The 24,475-nt window shown below is 36.1% G+C and overlaps 1 protein-coding gene across 1 annotated transcript in view; it reads right to left on the bottom strand.

The window, feature by feature from the left end:
- The window catches only part of GABBR2 (gamma-aminobutyric acid type B receptor subunit 2), a 379,869-nt gene that overhangs the window by 145,797 nt on the left and 209,597 nt on the right, over positions 1 to 24,475 (bottom strand). Inside the window, exons 9-10 of the mRNA XM_081953377.1 lie at positions 4,434 to 4,514; positions 2,373 to 2,523 (exon numbers count right to left, since the gene is read on the bottom strand). Of these exons, the coding sequence (XP_081809503.1) occupies positions 2,373 to 2,523; positions 4,434 to 4,514 (232 nt within the window). The remainder of the gene's footprint in view (positions 1 to 2,372; positions 2,524 to 4,433; positions 4,515 to 24,475) is intronic.

Raw genomic sequence — 24,475 nt, forward strand, 5'->3', positions numbered from 1 at the left:
CCGATCCGCTCACACAGAGAGGGACTCCTCCGGGTGCCGTCCACTAGGCTGTGGCAGCGGGTGACGCCCAGGGGAAGGGCCTTCTCTGTGAGGGGCCCGACCCTCTGGAATGACCTCCCCCCTGATATTAGAACAACTACAGACCTCTGCTCCTTCCGTAAGAAGCTTAAAACCCACCTGTTCAATTTAGCCGGCCTGGCCTAATCCCAGCTCTCCCACCTCAGTCTGCATTTTTAAATTTTACGGGTTGGTTTTAGGCCGAGTTTTAATTTTTATCAATTTGTACAGGGGTTAAGGTTTAATTTGATTTTAACGATAATTTATTCTTATGTGTATGGTTTTTTATCTGGTGCCTGTACACCGCCCCGAGTCCCTTTGGGGAGAGGGGGCAGTCTAGAAATCAAATAAATTGAATTGAATTTTAAATTGTATAATGCTTTTTGATAGTTTTTACTTTGTGTTTTTATTGCATGCCACTCAGAGTCATGTTCTGTGAGACGGATGGCTATGTAAATATGATAAATAAATAACACACACACACAGACACAGTATATTTATTTATCATATTTATATAGTCACCCATTGCACAGAACATGACTCTGAGTGGCATACAATATAGTTTGTGTGTGTGCATGCATATATAATACATTAGGTATAAGTATGTATATGTATATTTATGTGTATTCTCACAAGGTAGAATTGTTATTTCAATTGTATATTCTGATAGCTTAATAACACTCCATCATTGGGAATAAGGGAAGATTTTTAAACTGAAGAAGCATAAAGCCCTCTTGTATTTCAGCACTGGGATATAAGAAAGAAAGAAAGGTAACAGGCAAAGCAGTTATTAGCCCAATCTTGCATATAAATGATTGCATGACTGAAAATGAATTCCTATCTTTTTGCAAATTTGAAGGCCAGCTATAATTTCTAATTGGCCTTTTGATAAAAAAAAAGAGAGTCAAGCTACAGCTTTTCTTCCAAGATTTTCTCCCACATAGATTTGTTTTTATCATTTAGAATTTATCTTCTAAAGGGCCATGCTGATAGTACAAAGACAACTTTTATCTAAAGATTAAGGAAGAAGCAAATCCATGCTTTCATCCACATTAATTCTGTCTCCAGGTATGGTTCTGCATTTCACACACATTTGGAAATTGCAAAAACAGAGGGCAGGAATTTAGACTGAATGATGTCTTGCTTCTCATGTTATCTATGGATGTAAATACAGAGTCTTACAGCATCTGGCTTAGCACTTTTGCCTTTTTTAAGATAATAGGATTATAATTGTCCCCTCTAGTAAATAGCTATTTTTAAAATACCAGCTACACTTATTATGGATGCATGCTGAGATAACATTTAAAATGCTAAAACAGTATATTGGTTATAATAAATTGCCATGTATTTTTTAAACAAAAATCAAAGCTTCAAATGTCTTTTAAAATTATCTTTATGTCAGCTATAAGAGATAGATGGATTATTTAACTGTACAGAAATATAGAAGTAGCTCTGTCTAGAAGAAGGTCAAGAATTAACTCTCGGGAAGTTAATCACTACAGTAGACTTTTGTACAGAATTTCAGAAATATAGAAATCTATCTACTTGCTTTATAATTAGGTTCAAATCAGTATTATTATGATTAAATATCTTTGATCTCTTATACTAAACAACTTGTTATATTGCACAGTGGTTTAATTAGCTGGGGATTATGCTAACAATACACAGTGGAAAACACTAATTTTGATCAAACAGAATGAAAAGCTTTAATAAAATGTTTCAACATAAAGATCTGTGTCAACTTTCCCAGGTAGACAAGACAGGAAACATAACCCAATGAATTAATTCCATTTTTTTATAAGGCTATGTTAACATAATCTTGTAGGTCTGAAACTACAAATCTCCTGCCATTTCCTTTACAGTCTGAGAACTTGCTGGGGGAAAGTGTCCCTTCTGATCCTCTTTCTCTTTCTATTATATAGTTGCAGGTTATGTCCTCCCATATCTGACTATTTTCTAATAGCATCTCTTCCCATTTCCCAAGGTTATTTCCATATATCATTACTTTAAAGGACTAGTAATTAATTTTTTTAAAAAAATGTAGCCAAAATAAAGTAGTATAGAAACATAGGTTCCAATGGAGGAAAATTCATTTGTTTGAGCCACTGAAATCAGAGGCATAAAAGATATGTTACTCGATACTCCTCTTGAGTGCAGTAAGAGTGAACTCCTCTCCATAGAAATATATATTACAGTATTACAATAAACTGGATGTGGAGAAATGGAAAATTAGGTGGGAGCATCCCAGACAGACTTGTGCACAAAGCAGTATAGCCTCAAAATTTTCCATACCTGATCCAAAACGTACAACTTACTTCTGATTTCTGTTTTTGATGTTAAAGAACAAAAATGCACTGGCCATGATCATTCCCAAGATAGTAAGTGCTGAAAGAATACTGTAGAGAGGCAGAGAAATCTTACGAAGTTGCTTTTGGATAATTGTTCTATCCTTTGGAGGTTCTTTCCCTACAGTGAAAAGAAAAAAAAGTGAATAAGTACAACAGGCTATCCTAGTTTTGTATATTCAACCTTATTTTCAACATATCTATCTCTTATGAAATGATAAGTTAGAGGTAAATTACAGAAGTCCAGTATATTGTGCTCCAATGAGTGGTGCATTCTTGAAACTGAATCTTGAAACTTTTTAGGCACTGGCCAAAATTGGGAGATCTTGAATGATGATACACCCGTCTCATAGAATCATGAGGTTGGAAGGGGTTTTGGAATCCAACCCTTCTAGATAATCCCCCTGCCCCAGACAAGAGTTCTTATTCCATCCCGGACAAATGGTTATCTAATCTTTTCTTGAAAACCTCCAGCAATGGAGCATCCACAACTCTAGGAAGCAAGCTGTTCCATTGTTTTCACTGTCAGGAAATTTCTTCTTATTTCCAGGTTGGATCTCCCTCTGACGAGCTTCCACCCATTACTTCTTGTTCTGCCCAAGTGCTTTGGAGAACAAACTGGCCCCTCTTCCCAATGACAACAAAATATTGCAATATGGCTTTCATGTCACCCCTAAGCCTTCTCTTTGTTAGGCTAAACATATCATGTTACTTTAGCCATTCACTGTATGGTTTAGCTTCCAGACTCCTTGTCATTTTTGTTCCTGTTCTCTGAACTCTATCTAGAGCCTCAGCATTATGGTAATAAGAACTAGTTGCAGTATTCCAAGTGTGGCCTCTCCAGTGCAGTATAGAGAGGTAGTATCACTTCTTGTGATCTTTATACTATCCCTCTATCAATGCAGCCTAGGACTGGATTGGCTTTTTTGGCAGCTGCAGCACCCCGTTGGCTCATACTTAAGTGGTGATCCAGAAGGACATCTAGATCCTTCTCACAGGTACTACTGTTGAGCTAGGTACTGTCTATTCTGCACCTGTGCATTTGTTTTTTTCTGCCTAAATGCAAGTCCTTATTTATCTCACCATTGAACTGCATCTTGTTGGCTAGGACCCAATGCTCAAGTCTATCAATTCCTTCTGAATCTTGAGTCTATCTTCATTAACGAGGTAATGAGTTTATGTCATTACATGAAATCTTATAAGATATTTGTATCTCATAAGAGCCAGTGGATTCACCTTGATAAGTGAAATAAGATTTGGATGTCTCACAGGATTTCAGCCATTCTGCCATGCATTATTACTGAAAAAGCATATGTAACCTGTAAATCAATAGTCACATTTTTCTGTCAGTGTTTTTAAAAAAACAATTGCTCTATTTTCTTTTTTGCCGGAATGGAGAATAAAGCTTAAAAGCATAAAGTTTAAAATAATGTTAATATGAATTACTATTATCATTTTGGGTTCTGGTTTTTATCTAAATCTCCCATATAAGAGAGAAATCTTGAGTTGAAGATTTAAAAGTTACCTGAAAAAAGGGAGTATTAGAAAAATGTTTGCTTCCTACTCAAAAGGAATTTATCTTTCCTTTTTACATTCTGAAAATTACTCCTCTTTATAGCAATAAACTATTATATCCCGGATATGAACAAAAATCTCTTTAAACGTCTGGGAAGGAACTGAATTGTTAATAGAGGAAATAATTGTTCTTAATCTACTTTTTCATATGTTGATTGGCAGGATCAGTGTCAGTGATGACTCTTAGCAATTATGGCAGAAAAGACACATTATTGGTTTTAGGGCGTCTTTTTGCTCAGTTCCTATTTAACCATATCACCAAGGAAAGGTAGTATAAGAAAATTAATGTCAATAAACTTTTAATTGATCTCTTAATCATTCTAGATTTCTTAAGGCAATCATTGGACTTTTCCACAAAGTGCTATGGAAACAGCTGTATTTGTCTTACATAGCATATGATCTAAGCCTTACACAGAAATACAACAATCATGTGCCCTTTCTATAGTCCTGTCTTACCATGGAATTTGATGGAATTGTTGATGATTTCCAGTGAATCAAGTATAGCATTATATTCTCCCACCTTTACTTCCTTTTTGTCTGCAGAGAAACAAACAATTGGAAATATTTCTGTCAGTTCATATTTTATTCATTTCTAACAGCTATTATATTTACCATTTTACCTCCCTTGTTATTGTTATACTTATACTTATAGAAAAGGTAGCATATGAAATGATTCAGAGAATCTGACTAAAACTTGGATTTTAGGAAACCATATGCATCATACAGAACCACATTGTAGAGTCACTATAATAAAAATTACAGAGCTTAAGTTGTTCCCAAAATGTTCTAAAATTACTGTAACTATGAATGAATACATTTTGTAGGCTGTTATTTTTAGAGATATGGATTGGAGAACATCTGAAAAATAGAGAGTCCAAACAAATACTCGTATGTAATCACACTAAGTCCAGAACTTCAAATAGTAGCTTTGAGAACTATTCCATTTCTCCAAATGAGGCATTCGAGCTAACTGAAAAATTGAAGGAAAAGACATCTAAAATGGCAGGGTAGTACCGGTACAAGAACAAAATGAACCACTGGATTGCTGGTGTAAAGAACTAGTTAAAATACAGGATGAGAATCAGGGATATTTTTGTTCTTAGGTATGGAAACTCACTGAGATACTTTAGGCTGTCATTCTCTCGACCCAACCTTGAAATAATACTATATATACTACCTTGAGCTCTTGATTGAAACAAAAGGATCTAAATTAACAAATAAATAAAATAAAAACAAAAACTTGGATCTCTGTACTGCTGTTAAGTTTTTTACTGAATGTTTTTCATTGGTTCCGGTATTTCAAGATTTAAGAATATTTCATCTCTTGGTATTGGACAGGATACAATGTTTTGGAATTTCTTTAGTTATGTGATAACCAAAGAATGTGTGTGAATATCTAGTCTTTCACTGTACAACTATATCTCCAGGGATCTGTAAAACAGGTGTGGAAAATGCTTCAAACTGTTTTAACCTTATTGGAAGTGTTCTGACCTCAAAACAGCCCCATTTGGAGGTGAGAGTACTCCTGGTAAGGATTGAACTGTATCAGAGCATTTCCATTGAGAGACGAACACTTTGTTTTGACTTTAAAATACTTTGAAATATTTTACACACAACTACAGCTTCACAGGTTTTCACTGAATCCTAAAAAATATAATGAATTATTAGCTTCTATTAGGCTTTTTCAGGTTGGGATGTGCAGGCTACCTGGGGGGGGGGATTTACAGTAATGGAAATATGAATGTCATAAGAGCACTACTGAGGAGTCCCAACAATAAAATATGATGAAAAACAGCACCAAGAAAACAATGCAGAAATTCTCAAACACCCAACACTTCTCTGTGGTCAATAGCATAATTATTGTGACCCTCAGAGCTAACTGCACAACAGTATACAATCATCCTGACTATAGGCACTGTGGGAATGGCCAGAGCTGGCTTGCACTACCTTACCAATTAATGAGTTTGGGAAGAAACTCCTTCCACAAGGATTATCCTTTACCCTTATCTAGCAGTGTTCTTTTTTTTACTATATTTTTTGTGTATTGCCAAGCTTTTAAAAAACAATTCCTTGAAGTTTACAATATAACCCTATAAAACCTATACAACCAATACACAGCATTAAAAAATCCATAAAACAATCAACCATCCCCATGTCAGCTAATCAGCAGCAATTTTTACAATTAAAATTAGAGATTAAATGCTCTGTGAACAAGCTTTTCACCACCTTTATAATTTTCACCACCTTTATAATCACCAAAGCAAAATATGCTAATGAGTTCTCTTGGGTCAGGTTATACCACAAAAATGGAGCTACTTATCATACCAGATTTTATACACTGCTTCCTTTGTTGGACTGAAGCAAAGGAGATACATTAAATTTAAACATTAGCATACCGTAACAAAAGAGACCCATACACTTACTAATGGAGCCCTGATATCATTAGCTCCTGAACATACTAGCCAGGTGTTTAGTGCTGAAGTTGGGACTGCCCCAACCACAACTTCAGGAAAGGATATCACCAATGAGTATCAACTCTTTCTTGCAGGAGGAACTTGTGACCCACCCAGGTTCCAGACATTGAGTTAAGTCAGCATCCTTGGTCTGCTCTAGGATAGTGATATTCTACTAAGCATTATAAACATAGTGATTCCTCATTCCAAATTAAAAAATGATCTCTTCCAGTGGTTTCATATAGATTCCAAATAAGAAGGGGGAGAACAACCTTTAAATACCATATCTAAGGGCGTAACTACTCTTTTCCATAATTACTGACTTAATGTACAGCCCATTAGATAGAAGCAGAAATACTAAGGAACAGTGTCTCCAAACCCCATCATTGCAGATGGTCCAGAAGGATCTCATTATTGATGATAGCAAACTCCACCAAGATATAAAACAGAACAAGAAGACTCCATCCAATTCCAATGGTGATCTATCATAGTGACCTTTTAAAATTCATATCCAGGCTGGGTATTAACAATATGCTGAAAATAACTAACTGAATGTCTTGAACCCAGACCATCCAAGTAACGTTGCCTACATTCTTTCCCAGTGTATAGTAGTTGTGTGGGATTTAGGTTCAATACTAACAAGATCATGTGGCTGGGGATTTAGGGGGTCCTTCTCTGATCTGGGAAGGGATTGTAATTTCCATTAGAGATGGACAAGAAATCTGTGACTCTTCTTGGACTCATAATTATGGCTTGAAAAACATGTGGCCAAGATCTTTCCACAGATCCATCTAGTGTGCCAGTTGCATTCATTTCTGGATGGGAAGACATTCCAAATGGCCACTCATGCCCTTGTTATCTCATGAGTGGACTTCCGTAATATGTTATAAATGATGCTGCTCCGGAAGAACATTAAGGAACCACACATAGTCCAGAATGTGATAGAATGGCAGATAGTTGTATACTTATGTGACACTACTGCTCTGTGAGCTGCACTTGTTACCAGTTGGGTTCTGGGTACAATTGAAAGTGCTAGTAAAGTGCTTATAAAGCCATTTGCTGCATAAGGCCTTATTATTTTAGGGATTACTTATCTTCCATAGTTTCTGCTTGTCCCATAATATCAGGCAAACTGGATGTGCTCCAGTTCTTCTTCAACTAAATAATGTCTTATAGAACCTAAGAAGTGTGTCTTCCCAGCAACTTCTCAGAGATCCAGATGGTTCCTATCCTGAAGATGTTCCAAAAGTCATTGAAAAACTGGTAATCTGGGTAGGTGAGTCCCAGGGATGTACTATTTTCTAATTTATTTTGTATCTGTTTTCTTTCAGTTGTATAAGATCATTGTTGTTGTTGTTTCTTGCTTTTAAAGTTGTATATTGACCACTGTCTTGAAGAGGCCTCTTTGAATGAATGAATGAACAAACAAACAAATAAAACAACTGCATGTATGCTAGTTTCCATGTAATCCAGGATCTTACAAGATGCATTACATGTAGGGTTCAGTTATATGAATGAAGGTTTTTCTTTTGTAGATGGTTGAAGTGAATTCATGGTTGTCTTAAAATGGCTAATACTATCTGAGCTATTCAAAAGCAGTTATTAGGTATGTTCACATGCTTAGCACTCCCATTTTAATAGTATCTGAACAGATTCATTTCTTCTATATTATTGAACTAGAATTATTTCCCAGCAATAAAATGATCTAATTTTTTCTTCTCCATAAACATTTTACAGGTTTTGAAAGTTCTAAAGGTTGTTTTATGGGTAAGAGTATGCTTTTTAATTTTATTTTTTAATTTACAAACTGTAAATTATGTCCCCAAATATACTGAAATCAGTATATTATTTGGGGTGGTGGTGGTGGTAGTGGTATAACTTCATTTCAAAATTGCTGATATTCAACCAAGTTTGATTTCTGAAAGGATAATGATGATGGTAATGATAGGTCCTTTTTAATGATACAGGGCATATTTGCTTTAGTGGAATTCTTTTGTAATCAGAAATAGATACTATGATTATGAAGAAAAAGGCAACTATAGGGCATAAAATATTCAAGATATTTGCAGACTTTAGAGTCTTATTTCAGGAAAATGAAACTGATTAAAAGAAGTTATTAGTATCTTCAATCATTCTGTCTAAGAGAAAAAAATTAAAAAGAGAGAAAAAATATGCATGATTAAAATGACTAAGATTACACTTCCTGTCTGCCAGACAATTGATAAGAATAATTAAAGGTATCACTGACATGTCAAGAATGAAGAATGAAAAGAAAATTTGAAGCACATTACACCTAACTACTCTTTTCAGTTGACGTAGTGACTAGATAAAGCTAATAAAAGTGTCAATCATGAAAACAAAGTGTGAAAAGCAGGAATTCTTTCCAACGCCTTATTAATAATTATGCTTTGAATCACATGATCCAAAAGGATGGAATCTTAGAATGGAGTTGTCAGCAACATTCCATGCTGCTGCCCAATGACATTTTTCCTTGTCAATTCATTTTGTGATGTCCTGACAAATTACACATGTTCTTGTATTGCTAAATTGGTGGGTTAATATTTTGAAAAACCTCCCCAAGAAATTAGATAGCTGATTGGATAGATAGATAGGTAGGTAGGTAGATAGATATGGTACTAAATATGCATATTTAATTATGATCAGTGACCAGTCATATGCAACCTAAACATTTCAGAAAAAATAGGTACTAGAAATAAGATAAAAATAAAGTAGAAATGGAATAAATAAAATAAAAAGTGCTGTTATGTCACAACTCTAAGATTAGGATATTTTATACCTTCTTATGGAAACAAGCACAACTAAAAATAACTTTATTGAGAGATAGTATGATTCCCGTCTAAAACTAAGAAATACGTTGCTTTTCCCCAGATTTGGTTCTTATTAGGAGATGGTATAGGTATGCCTGCATGTAAATGATCAAAGAACGGGCAATGAAAAATACATCAATTAGAGTCTTAAATTCATTCTAACAAAAAAAAACCCATAGCATCTTTCAGTGAATGGAACGGTATTGTACCTCTCTTTTAATACTGTTGAGGGGTAAATTTTTGAAATAAGCCAAATAAGTTTCTACAGCTTGCTGATTAAAACAAGATTGAACGAATAGTTTGTAAGTAGAAAGGGTTTCCAGACTGAACTCATACATCTTTGATTATAACATCCCTGTGTAATATTAAAGAAATTTGACAGATTTTGGCTTTAATTTTCTCTAAGCCTATGGGTAATAGAAAGTAGAAAGCTGCTACAGCATAGATTGGCTAGGATTTTATTTTCCACCTTGCTGAAAAGTTATGAAGAAGAATTAATAGGGGCAGTAAACCATTGAAAAACAGGAGTTCAAACTAAGAAGAGAATCAGCATTTGATTCAATGGGATCAAGGCTATTTCCATATCGTTTAAAGCCAGAAATGCAGCATGGACTCTGGAACAGTGCTCATAAAAATCTATATTATATAACATATAAGGGCTCTGAATGATTATAAGGGATACAGTGCACCATACAACATTGGGATATAATTTCAGCTTTCAAAACCTAGGTATATATCTATCCCCCTTTAGAATGGGGAAAAAATCCAAGTCTTCCTTGCCACTAATGTGAGTTTGTAATCCCACCATACATAGGTCATTAAGGTTGGAATGAAAAGGTAGAAAATCCAGGTAAAAAGTGCAGGGGTGCCATGGGAAGGGGGAGGGAGGATAGAGAGTCAGTAGAATCCCTGAGAAAGCCAGTGCAGGCTGCACACAAGATGGGGAAGGCTTGGGTGGGCTGTGCAGGCTGTGCATGGGGGGATGATGGTGTAGGTGGGAAAACAAATGCAGGCAGGCTTTGTTGGAAGTTGGCAGGGAGGGTTGCAAGTAGAAATTATGTGACTTTGGTTCCCTGTGATGTAGAGTTGGGCACCCCATGATTGTGGGGGTGCTGCAGTAGTCATAACTTCAAGGACTGGTCGTACATCACTTTTACAGTGCTGCCATAACTATGGACAGTCATTGAATGAATAGATGTAAAGTGGCATAAGCTTATTTATACATCTATAACTATAGCAACATTAAATGTTTATTACTAAAATTTTAAAAAAGTAAACATTTAAGAATCAACCCATTATAATGGAGAAGTATGTTACAGGTTTAATGTTATTTGTTCATACTTCCATAGTGTGATTTTAATAAATGTACACCAACGCTTTTCAACTATAATTAAAGGTTCTTCCTATTACCTCCAACATTAGTTTGACACTCTTGATTTCCTAGCATCATCAAATATTAATTGTAAATGACAGATTCAAAACAGAAGATTCTTATGATCAAAAGGTTTAATTATGGAAGGCTGTTTGATGATTGTCCAAGAGCTGGCAGAAACGTTCAACCGGAACATTATTTCTAATTTTAGTGCACAGCATGATGGAATTTATAGCATGTTATATTCTGGGGAAAGTAACTGTTTCTCTTCAATAAGAATTACATGTGCTATTTTCCCTACAAAATGGGAAGCTCTCTCTCCTAAAATTATCCACTCAGATATAGAGAGTATTGCCATAATTTCAAGAATCTCTAGATAGCATTTGAAATTTTACACATTTTATTTGCTACAAGTGGGTTTTTTTAAAAAAATGATTGAGGCTTATAATTATAATTCCCATCATTTAATTTTAATGGTTGTCCTGTTAAGGAATACAGACAATAATGAGGTTATTCCTGTATACATACAATACAGGCAAGTTATAGCGAACGAACACAATGAATTATATTTCATTTCACAAAACTGCCCCTATCCAAATGAAATGCCTCATAAGTGAGAAGGTTGTCTCTTGGTGGACAGCATTGGATGTATCTTCAATATTGGATGTGAGTAGCTAGTTTGTAGCTCCCGTGCACTCAGACTGTTGATCATAAATGCGAGATCTGCTTGAAATAAACTGGCATCTAGCCATTACATGGTGATGAGGAAGCAGACTTTGTATATACTGCTTGAGAGTTAAGCACTAAGGACTCCATGTGAAGGATCCACTAAAATGGTCTGGCACTGTGTCTTTATGTTATGGACTTTGGAGAAAATATTATTCAAGGAGTTAACGAAATTTACACATCACAGCAAGCAAATATTATTGTTAATGTAGATTTAACCAGGCCATGAGAAATTCAAAAGGGCATTCAACAAGGATGTCCTTTATCTCCACTGTTGTTTAGATATATTAGAATAGATATATTAGACATGAAAAAATAATGGGTGTAAAAATTAAAAACTAAATCTTTCAATGGAGAGCCTATGCTGATGATTTATAATATTTTTATGAAATGCAAAATGTGGAATGGAATACCTAATGAAGAAGCTAAATACCTTTGGGTTTAGCTTTGGTTTCAAAATAAATAAATAGAAAACAAAAATACTGGTTGAGAGTATGACTACTCAAGATTATGAAACTTTGACAAAGAAGCCAGGTTTTAAGGTGAAGAAAAAAAAATTAAATACCTTGGGGTGACATTGACAAATATAAACTCTAAGTTGTTTCAAAATAATTTTGTGCTGTTTGGAACAATATAAAAAAAGACATTATGATACATTGCAATTATCCTTACTCAATATAATTTCTGTAATTAAGATGAATGTTGTACCAAAGATATTGATGACTGGTGCTTTATTTAAACAATGGCAAAAGGATGTTTCTAAGCTTAAATGTCAAGGAAAAAAACCTGAAAATTAAATATAAATTGTTATAAGATGCTGAAGAAAAATAATAAGTTATCTGACCGGGAGGGCCATGAATTAAGATTTGCATGGCATGCAAGACAAGGTTAAAATAAATGCTGACTTTAAGTATCATTTTGTTAGGCATAACATCCTAAGAGTTTGGAAAAAATGTAAAATAAGGGTCTCACCTAAGGTACTTTTTTGGGTGTCACTTCAGGAAGATTTCTTCAGAAAAGAAATGAGGTGAGAACAAGCTGGTGGACTTATGGTGAAATAATATCCTTTAAACAAGGGGAACTAACCTCAAGTGAATAGAAAAATTGGAATCAAAAGGACATATTTACAAACATACAACTGAAGGAAAGATTTAATCTGGACAAAAAGGTTGTGGGTCTGAAACTGTAAAAATGAATTTGAAATTGTATTTTGTACTGATGATGAACATGTTATTACCAACTTGCTGCTGAAACTAAAATCTTAATTAAAAAACTATCACAAGCAACTGGAAGATCTAGCAGGTTTTTAGGGGATAATAGGGGTTTCCCCAGATAATCTGAAAGGACCGGGATGGCGAACCTATGGCACGCATGTCACAGGTGGCACGTGGAGCCATTTGTCAGGGCACATGATGCGTTGCCCTCTCAGTTGGCTAGCATGCATGTGCGCGCTGGCCAGCTGAGTTCAGCCTTTTTGAAAGCCATTTTTCACCTTCCCCAGGCGCCAGAGGCTTTATAGGAGCCTGGAGAGGGCAAAAAGAGCTTTCCCCCCCGGAGGCCCTCCGGAGGCTTCAGGAGCTTCCCTGAAGCCTCCAGAGCGCAAAAAAACTGTCCTATGGGCAAACTGGAAGTTCGGGAACAGACTTCCGGTTTGCTCGTAGGGTCGGTTTAAGCCCTCCAAATGCTTCAGGGACCTTCAGAAGGCTTCCCTGAAGCCTCTGGAGGACTAAACACGGCCCTACGAGCAAACCAGAAGTCACTTCCTATTTGCTCGTAGGGTTGGTTTTAGTCCTCCTTAGGCTTCATGGAAGCCTCCTGAAGGTCCCTGAAGCCTCCAGAGGGCCTTTGGGGGGGCAGGGGAGGCTGTTTTCGTCCTCCCCAGGCTCCGATAAAGCCTCTAAAGCCTGGGGAGGCCGAAAAAAGCATGCAAAAAATGGGGGGAGCACCTCTCATGCACACATGCGCAGTGGGGGAGTTGCACATTGCACTAAGGGTGTGGCACGCCCATGCACAACCCCCTGCACTCCCCCATGGCACACGAGCCAAAAAAGTTTTGCCATCGCTGTGATAGGATGTTAAATGAAACTGTTCCTTTACATTTTCCCCCAATAATAGATCTTGTGTAGTTCCCTATGAATGACGTTCTGTCAGTCTTTGATTGCTTATGGCTCTGTGCAGATTAAAGACCAACTGGATCATCCTGTGATCTCTTGCACTTGAACTTAGACTTATACACCACTTTACAGTGCTTTACAGCCCTCTCTAAGTGGTTTACAGAGTCAGCATATTGCCCCCAACAATCTGGGTTCTCATTTTACCCACCTCAGAAGGATTGAAGGTTGAGTCAACCTTGAGCCTGGTGAGATTCGATCTGCCAAACTGATCCAGTGATCAGCAGAAGTAGCCTGCAATATTACACTCTAACCACTGCGCCACCACAGCTTTCTCCTGCACACAAAAACTCACATGGCTTGGGTGATGGTGAAGACTTTAAAGTTATACTGACAAAGTATGACATAGTCAAGTAGATCTCAGGGTTTGGACCTGTGATGTATACAAATTATTTTGCACCTGTTGGAAGCATGAACTGGTGTCATAGGTCATGGTCTATCCCAGGGCTGTCAAACTCGAGGCCAGGGGCTGGATGCGTCATGCACTGGCTACACCCATGCCCTATTTAGGGAAGGGGAAAAAATCATGATACATCACATGACGCTGCTGTGACACTCCCACTTTATCCATGTACTATCTAAATTTATAAATACTCTAAAATTATAAAGGCATAATTTTGAGCATCATCCTGTTAGAAAATGCCAGGATACTTTCTGTATAATATAAAGAAAGGATGAATTCCAGGCTGATTAAAACTTGAGAAACAAAGAAAAAGAACTCTTTTTAACTGGTGAATATTTTAAGGATTGAGCAAAATGCCATCTGTTATGTTCCACAAAAGATTTATTTATTTGTTAAAACTATTTATATTCCATGTTCAAGTTAATACAAAATGGCTTACAAACAATATAAACAACTGTAAACAAAAATATAGTAAAAGCTATTTTAAAAAAAATTCTAGGATTCTTCCAGGAAGGCAGTTAGTGACAGTGGCTTTGGTGGTGGGTGGGAGGGAAGAGTGAGCAGATTTTTGAGATGGCCTTATATAGTCCTGTTCATTTATTTTATTTATGTATCAACATTTTCTTCATAGTGGGATGATAGATTTCCCTAATATAATCCTTACACTGATCTGTGAGGGAAGTCTGAGAGAAAAAGCTCATCACTAAGTGAGAAATTAAGGTTCGCCTCAACTCTAGTATTTAATCTACACCAGTAATTCCCAACCGTTTTTTGGCCATGCCCCACATAAACATCTCTAAAATCCTGATTCCCCCCCCCCCTCAACATATAATTCTTACTTTACTCAAAAAGTGAACTCTACTCACATGGAGGAAGACTAAAAGACCATTAATTTGGTTTAAACAAGGTTCAAATTGCCCCCATTAAAAATCAAATTGCCTCCCTGTGGGACATGGGCCCCACGTTGGGAATCACTGATTTATACAATATCAACCTATATTATACTACATTAGATTTCTGTCTGAAAAGCTATCCAGGCCATTTTTGCCATATGAGCAGATAAGATATAAACAAAATATACCAGTAATCATTCAGTAAATATTTGAAATTGCCCTAATTATTGCCATTACTATCTAGATAACATACCAAGAGACAAATAGCTTAATTAGAGTGATATTATTTGTATTGATCAATTGTACTGCAATTATAGTAACTATATTTTTCCATATCAGTTAATTAGTATTTGCAGTTTATAAAAATGTGTCATGTTGAGGTTATTCTCTTTTGTAGTGATGTTTCTTCTTTTGCATTTTTGCCTAAAGGTTTAATCACATAAAATAGTCCAATGTATTAATTAATAACCTGGTAGCAGTTGTGCATTTGTTATTTACTTTTTATGGATTTTGTTATTTAACAAAAAACAGATTTTCCTATTGCACAAGAAAACATTCTGAAAGTGAAATTGAATGACACATAGTTGTTATGCTATTTTTAGTACATAAATATACGTTTTTATACAGCTTTTGTAATGTGTTTGTATAGAAACCATAAGTATTTATCAATAATTCAAACATTATGCACTATCTGAAGTTATCTAAGGGACCACCCCTCCCCAATTACATCAGCCTGCCACATTGGATCTAGCAGACAATATATATTTACAGCATCCCATGATTATCTGATCAAAATTCAGGTGCTTAGCAACTGGTTCATATTTATGATCTTTACTGGGTCATGTGATCCCCCTTCTGACAAACAAAGTCAATGGGGAAGTCAAATTCTCTTAACAACCAGATTACTAACTTATCAATTTCAATGGTTCAATTAACAACTCTGACAAGAAAAGTCATAAAAGGAAACAAAACTCACTTTAAAATATCTCACTTAACAACAGAAAGTTTGGACTCAATTGTGGTCATAAGTCAAGGACTACCTGTACATTTGACTTTCAAGTCAGTAATGACTCCAGGTTACTAAAGGGACAGGTATGTGCAGTTTTCTTGGTAAAGTCTTCAGAAGTGATTTGTCATTGCCTACCTCTTACAACTGAGGGTGACTAGCCCAAAGTCATAATTTGGGTTCCTTGCATAAGGCAGTATTAAAACTCAGGTTTCCCTGCTTCTAATTAGCACCTTAATCACTAGATTACTGTTTCTCAAATTTGGCAGATTTAAGATGTATAGACTTTAACTCCCACTATTCGCTAGCCAGCATCTCCTTTGCTATTATTTTTAGAAGAAAAGCTCATATATTTATCAGTCAGAAATCTGGATACATCTGCAAAACAATATCTAATGAAATAAAAACAATATTATGCTATGTTCTTATGAATACATTAATCAATCTTTAGAATTTATAATGAGAACTCAAACCAATCTTTAGAACTTGAATGAGAACCTAGATGGAATTTCAGACTGTGATCAACATTTTGATTGAGAACTTATTTATGGGTAAAATAGGAATAGGATTGTATAATTAGACACTAGGGTTAGACTACAGTTCATACATGTTTTGCTAAAAGAAATGTGTCAGTTTTGAATAAAATGAATTTCAATAATAAAATTTTAAATGATTTTTATTCCTGACTTTCCTTACACAAATTAGTTTTCATTAGCCCTTTTGCAAATTTTCCTCCCTATTGTCTTAAATCCAACATTTCATGGTATCATACTCTGTCTATGCATTTATCTACCTGTAACTCCAACTAAACATATAGCAGTAGCTATGTACTGTTCTTAGAACATACTAAATCAAACTTCAGACACAACAGTATCAATTAATGAAAAAAATATTAATTCACATTCTCCTTGTAAGAGTGTTTCTAAGAGTGCCATCTGTTTTCTTAATGTTAGAACTCACCGCACACCGGATGGTATTTTTATTTTTAACTTTCAACAGATGATGCTGACGTTGCAAATTCCATACACTGCCAAGTAGGTGGATATGATCTACTGTAAATGTCTAACTAATGATAAGTATTAATCTAAATTTTTTATCCCAGAGGCATAGGAACAGCCATGTTAACAAAAAATGACCTTTCTTAAAACTTGTTTTGTTCTGAATGAATCAGTGGTGGGTTGCAGGCGGTAGCCCAGAGCACTGGATACCGTTCTGGTATGGTGCTCCAGAGGGCCTACCCGCCCGCCCTCACTTCTTACCATCCTTTTACATCTTCAGTGCTTACGTGCATGCACACAGCATGTACAGCATCTGTGCGATGCTCCGCTGAGTAGTTGCAGCATTGAGGAGGCTCACAGAATCGCCAAGATGCATGCATGCGCGCGTCCATGTGGATGACGGCAAGCCCGTTCCAACTGTACCGGTTGGAACAGAATCCGCAACCCGCCACTGGAATGAATCATCATACAGTATGTTCCAAGACCAGACTTGAACATGGAAAAAATTCTGATACTTATAAAATAAAACTCTAATTTTAGATTCTGATAATTAGAATGGTTTTGTTGTTACAGCATTGACTTGAAACTTTTAAATATGTTAGGCAAAAAGTGGGGCTACAACTGTTTTTGTATTCTACTGCACTGAAAAAAGTTGGATGTTACTTCTTTCTTTTCTTTCTTTTTTAGTTCTCTCTTTAAAATTATAATGCTTTGTTTATGTTTGTATTTTACCTTATAATAAAGTTTAATAAAAGTTTATTTTTAAAAGGTTATTAAATATTTCACCTGATTTTCATTTAATACATTTAAATGAATATATTTCCTAATATATTTTTGTTCTGTAGGGAGAACGAGGCAGACAGGGACTGCAAGGCAGGTTGAAGCTAACACAACCTTTATTTACACAGTCACAAACAGCTCAGAAGTACAGCAAATCTCAGATAGGCAAACAGCAAGCAAATGACAGCTGACAGTTCTTTTATATTCGAGCTGTCAGGCGATAGTCCAATCAGGTTGCTGGATTCTCCTGCCGGCTGGCTGGTGCGTCTTGGCCAATCAGGAGCGACCAATGTAAGTCTATGGCAGGAGAAGTTAGCAGGCAAGTCTATGGCAGGAGAGCTTAATACACAACAATTTTCAGTAATTTTTTTTCTGGAAAAAGGAATTTTAGTTTGCTACTATAAATAGTAAACTTCCTAATGTTCTCTGTATTGTTCCAATTTTTGGTATATGTACTGCTGGAGGAGGATTCCTCCCCAAGATGGCTGCTGAATGGTAAGCGTTTCTCTCTCTCTCTCTCTCTCTCTCTCTCTCTCTCCCCTCTCTCTCTCTCTCTCTCTCTCTCTCTCTCTCTTTTGCCGATGATCTGCTGATTTTGCTGCCAATGCTGGTTCTCTGGCAGCACTGCTCCCTAGACCTAGGAATGGACCAAGATGGTTTTCAGATACTCATAGGCCCACATGGAAGGGAGTGTTGAAGATTCCAGTTTGCTCTTGGTAGTTCATTTTCTTAAGCAAGCCTGAGTTTTAATTTCACTTTTTGAATCTTATTTTTTACTCTGCTTTTATCTTTAAAAGTCAACCAGTCAGTTGAATGCTCATTTATTTTATTTTAACCCCCTGCTGGACTCTACAATACCTGTTCTTTCTCTCTCTCTTTGATTTATGTTATTGTTTTGAATAACTTTCGCTTCTCTGTAAAGAAACATGGCATTTTCATGGATGATGAAAGTGTTTTCATTTGAGTTACATTAATATTGGTCTCTCACCACAGGGCCTTTGCATTTTATTAATTTGCAAAATATTTGGACCTTTAAAAAAATATATTTTAATCTTAGATGGAAATATCCAGAAAATATCTTCCCTGGTTTTTTATTTATTTATTCACTTTGGTTCAGCATTTTTTGGTTCCTGACTAAATTTTACCGAGCAATAATGTATCAGATTACAGACAAGCAAGATAACATGCAATTATTAGCTGAAAGCTTTTTTAAAAAGTTTGATGAAATAATAATGGCTATGGAAAATATTCAAATGCATGTAGCTCTGGATAAATTAGATTCACAAATGGTATGTGGTTTGAAAGTTGCAGACTCATTGGAAAGAGACAATGAGTCTGACAAAAACAAAAAAGAGTAAACTTGACACTGCTCTATTCCAAGTCATTCTCCATTTGAAAGACTATTGCATCCCAATTCAGTTTAACCCTCCCCCACCCAAGAACTTTTAAAAAAGAGAACAGGGACACAAAAATCTTGTACGTAAGCTATCTGACCATGTCTTTTTCACCCTTATGAAATTGTAGTGTATCCATTTAAATTATGGTAATTGGTCCATCCATCCATCCATCCTATAATTTTGACTATGTATAATCTTGATTTCAGTGGGAAAGTGAAGCATATATTTAAAGCTGAACATCTAAACAACAGATCTTAAAAGCAGCACTGCTCTTTCTATAAGTTAGATTAATATTTATTAATTTTAGCATGTTCTTTAATTCATATTAGGCATTTTGAGTATTTGTTGGAGTAGAAAGGCAGGATATAAATAAAACAAATTAAAGAATATATAGTTAGGAAAATTAAAAAGAACATGTCTTTATTATGCATATTTTTCCTCAATCATATTTTAATTTTAAGAGGATTTTTCACTGAACTATGTGTAATCTTAGTATTGCACACATCAAATTAATATTTGATACAGACCATACTGTAATTGGAAATATAAAATTAATTACATTTGAAATGCATAGATGTAGGTATAGCAAATGATGTGCTTTAATGAGTGTATTAAAATGCAAGATCATTAGAAAAATATAAAATAATTATAGTTTGCAATTACAAAGCTTGTTTCTGTGAACTAGTGCTTAATGACTATTTTTATATATACTTGGATAGTTCAGTATAGTGTAGGTTGTTACTGATTAAAACTAGTAAGCCAGTTTTAAAACCTTGAAATACTTATTAAAACAAATGATTGGGCAGAATTCCCAAAAGCATGACTCATTTCCAAATCAGGTTGACCCACTTTGCTATGATGATTTTCTTAAGTACCATTTACAGCTGTTGATTAAATCTGATCTACCTAATAGAACAGCTATCAATTCTAAATGGAAATGCATGCTTCATAAGATCACAGGGCTGGAAAGGGAAATCCTATGGGCTTTCTTAGGAAATCAGAGAAAATTCCTGGCTACAGTTATCACATGGGACCCATCTCTTCCAATGCCAGATGTTCTCTTTTAGCAAAAGACCAGATGGCCAGGGGGGAAGAAAAAAATGTAACACATTGCTTACATCACAGTAAGATGAATTGTTTAAAGAAAAATGAACAATCAAAGGGTGAAATGTGAACCTATCCCTGAAAAGCAGGTAAGTCAAGGAAAAGGCAACAGAGAATAGGAGATAAAAATATTATTACCCAATATTTTATGAAGCCTAGGCAAGTTAACTTGTACTGTCCTATTTCATAATATAAATCAGGGACTAATGACAATTGCCAATTTAAAATTAACTAGGATTAGAATGAAAGATAAGGATGGAAGTACATGTAGACCTCATTTATTGACTGCTTCATTCAGTGACTATTCAAAATTACAATGGTACTGAAAGATAATTTCGCTAGCAATGCTGCTATCAGTCAAATAATCACCATTACAGTTGGTATGCATTATCCTAAACCTGACACATCCCACCCACCCCCGCACATGCAGAATGGAGCCATTGGAGAGGAAGGGATTATAAGAGAGTAAGCAATGGGGAGTACATATAAAAAAGAAAACACTGGTTCTTTCAGCTCTGCTTGGGACTAGGAACTGTGAATATACTCAGCAAACAGCTGGTGTATTCCTCATTATGTGTCTGACTTTGTACTTATTGTATCCAACATTCTTGAAAATAGTCATTTTCAAACTAACCTGGATCCATTTAGAGAAAGAAAGATTGTACAAAGTGCCTATACACTTAACCAATTAATTGTGGATTCCATACCAGATAAATTTGCTCCTATTTGCTCTAGGTCAGATGCCAATTGGCAGAGTTTACTATGGTGAGCAAAATGCCATCTTCTTTTACTATCTGGATTTCTTTGGAGCACATACAAAACAAGGAAATGTATACATGTTTTAAGTTATCTGTAATATGAATGCTACCATCTGCATATCACATTCAAAACCTCTGGAACCGTTTAAGCATTTGGGATGGCCTGAGTAGCTGGATCCAGAAACACTCTTTTGAAGGACAGGGCAGCTGTTGCTTTGAAGAAGGTGATAGTGCACTCTGTCATGAATCAGACAATTTTAAAGATGTTCTTCAGTCTTCAGTATTCATACTTTAGGGAGATCCTTTAGAATTCTCTGCAATAAAACTCTATCTCTTCTCAAAAGTTGAGAAGAGATAGAGTTTTATTGCAGAGAATTCTAAAGGAAATTGATTATCAGGATTTCTGCTAGTCATTGAGAATTCAAGAACCACAAAGGAATAGAAAAGGCATTGTTTGCTCTGATCAGTGACTTTCACTAGGATCTAGATGGGTGTGTGGTGTCATTATTTATTCTACTAGACACCCTAATAGTATTGAATATAATGAACCACAGTATCCTTCTGGATCATCTTCAAGGCCTGGATATTGGGAATACCATATTATATACTATAATATGGTTCTGTTCCAATTCAAATCATTAGTTACTCCTTTGTCTGTTCTGCAGGATTTGGTTCTAATGCCTATCACATGTTGATTACTACTTGGATATACAACTGTAACATGTTTTATTTGGGATTGCCTTTGGAAATGATCTGTAAGTTGCAACTGATTCATAGTGCTGTGGCAAGATTGCTGGCAGATTAACCTTGCCACTGTAGAGTAATGCCAATTCTACATTGGTTATCAATAAACTTCAGGGCCCAATTTAAGGAACCAGTTATCATCCATCATGTCCATTATTGTGTAGTTTTAGATTACACCAGGCAATGGTTTACCAAGTTTCAATCTTGCTGTCATGTCCAAACATCTATAGAGAAACTGTTCAGAATGTCTCTGTCTCAGTGAGATGTTGGTGGGTTATGTATTAGACGCAGGCCTTTTCCATAGTGGCTTCCATTCTCTAATGCTCTCTTTCCCCAATGGAAGATCTGGCTCATTGCATTCTTGTATTTTGCCTCTAGTCCCATTTGACTGCAGGCATTCATCTTGGCTATGTGTTTCTTGTATTTTTCTATTATTTTGTTATAGTTGCTTTCTTGTTTTGTTTGGCCCAGATTCTTAATGGTCTACAAGTATGGTAAAATAATAGTATTAATAGTAAAAGTAATGATAATATAAATAAGAAATGGCACAAATATAAAAGGACTGTACTACTACGCTCCAAGACCTCTGTATAAAAGTTTAAACAGTGAAATAGAGCCACATTTTTTAAAAGTGAAGTTAAATAAACCCCAAAAATATTGCTAATAACAAAACTATAGAAGTCAATGAAATACCAGCCAAAATGTTTAAAAACTTGCAATATAATGCATTTAAAATACTACTTGCAGTTTCTAAACAATCACAGAAAACACAATGATAGTCAAGGGACTGCAAAACATTAATTTATATTCCACAACAAAAAATGAATTGGCTAAAGAAACTATTAATCTCATATTAATTTATCTCATATGATAACACTAAAAATTTTGCATTCAAATGGAGTAAGAAATGCCAGATGCATATGCTGATTTCAGGCAAAGCAGAGGCATCCAATTTCATACAGCTAAAGACAACTGAGTTCCCCAAAAAATATCTATTTTTGCCTTATTGATTATACTCAGTTTTCTGTCTATATAATGTGGACTTTATAGATCATACCAAGTTTGGATAAAATAGTTCACAATAAACATTGAGAAAATACTGAAAAACTCTCCAATCTAAGGAACTAAAGCATAAATTGGGTGCTAAATTGAAATTAATTTGGGTGACCTCTTCTCTTATCATTTCAATAAATATTGTTGAAGATGACTTTATGAAGTTTCTTCTTTCAGCTGAATTGACTAACAGGAGTCTGATAAGCTGGTTGAAGAGGTCAAAGCAATGGGAACCTTGGAGAAAATGACTACATTATTTGGAGACCTAAGATATTGCAAAATGAGAAATTGGAGCATAGCCATACATACTGACGAGATCTCAGAAGAGCTTATTTCGACAAGCTTAGAGAAGTATTAAGTGGAATCACAATGACAGAAAGGTCAAAGAAGGTGTAAGAAACTCAGAAACTTCTCAAAAATAAGGTACTAGAAGTATACTGATTGAGAAAAAAACCAGGAGGGCAGCCTAGGTAACCAGTAAGGTCGCATAGGGTGTTATTGACTGAGCTAAGAGTTAAAAGAGATATGTTTTAAGAAATACAAGATTGGTGCAATCAGCAAGCAAGCTAATATCTGCAGAAAGAAAATTGCAAAGGCTAAAGCACAAAAGAAACGTCAACTTGTAAAGGAAGCTAAAAGCAACAAAAAGATTTTTCCCCTTGCTATGTCATTAGTGAAAGAAAGAAAAAAGGAAACAGTGGGTCTATTGCAAGAAGACAAAGGTAGGTTCATAATATATGAGCTTTTCAATTCTTTGCTTTAGGCTTCTCCCCAAAAGAGAACTGTTCAAATGGACTTAAACAGAAGAGAGAGGCAAGATAGCTAGGAATGACCATGCTACCATAAATAAGTTAAATGTCTGAATCAATCAGTGGGGTGATAAGGTGCCACAGCCAGATTGCCTTTACATTGTGATCATTTTCCAGTTCTATCCAGTTAAATGTCTTCCCTCAAGGAACACATACTGAGGATTGCTGCCAATTTTTACTAATCCCAGCAAAAAGTACTAACTGCTCAGGCAAGTGGACCCTGGGTCTAAATCAAATGATCTGAGTTCCTGACCTCAGATTATATACAGTGTCTTCAGACTGTTGGACATCAGCTGAGTTTCTTGATGCATTTGGAGAACTATATCACCCTTATGCTAGAGCCAGCATCTAATTTATAATAACAAAGCAATAATAGCACCATTCCAAGCCAGTGGCATGCGAAGAAGAGACTTCTTAAGGTTTTTTTTACAGGGGCTTTAAAACCAAATTTTAAGGGGTGGGAGGGGTGGGTTGATTCGGATGGCTCAGACAGGCTTGGGGGGGGGAGTCTGCCAGGGCACAGGGCAGCGCTAACTAATGGGCGCAGGTTGGGAGGGCTAGGAAGGGTTGGGATTCCGGGGGAGACATTAAGCCATTCCATTGGGGGGTTCACCATCTCTACTGTTTGTGGGAGAGGCAGATATGGTGGGGGCCGAGGGCCAAATGTTGTTCAGAGGACGCGGGTTTGCTGTTTAAGAGCGATCGCACGTTCCGACCCTCATCGCCCTTCTCGCACCCCCGGGTGCCCGGGATTACAGGACCCTGGTCTCCAGCTGGTGTTGCTTAACACCAGGTCTGTGGTACATAAGGCTCCCCTCATTTACGACCTCATACAAGAGGGTAGAGCGGACCTGGCGTGCATTACGGAGACCTGGTTGGGCCATGAGGTGGGTGTGCCCCTTAGCAATCTATGCCCACCAGGCTTCCGGGCGTTTCACCAGCCGAGAGCCCAGGGCAGGGGCGGGGGGGGGTAGCGGTAGTTATTAGAGAGAGTCTCAGACCT

This window comes from Natrix helvetica (assembly GCF_964273705.1).
Source record: "Natrix helvetica genome assembly, chromosome: 4".
Taxonomy (NCBI): domain Eukaryota; kingdom Metazoa; phylum Chordata; class Lepidosauria; order Squamata; family Natricidae; genus Natrix; species Natrix helvetica.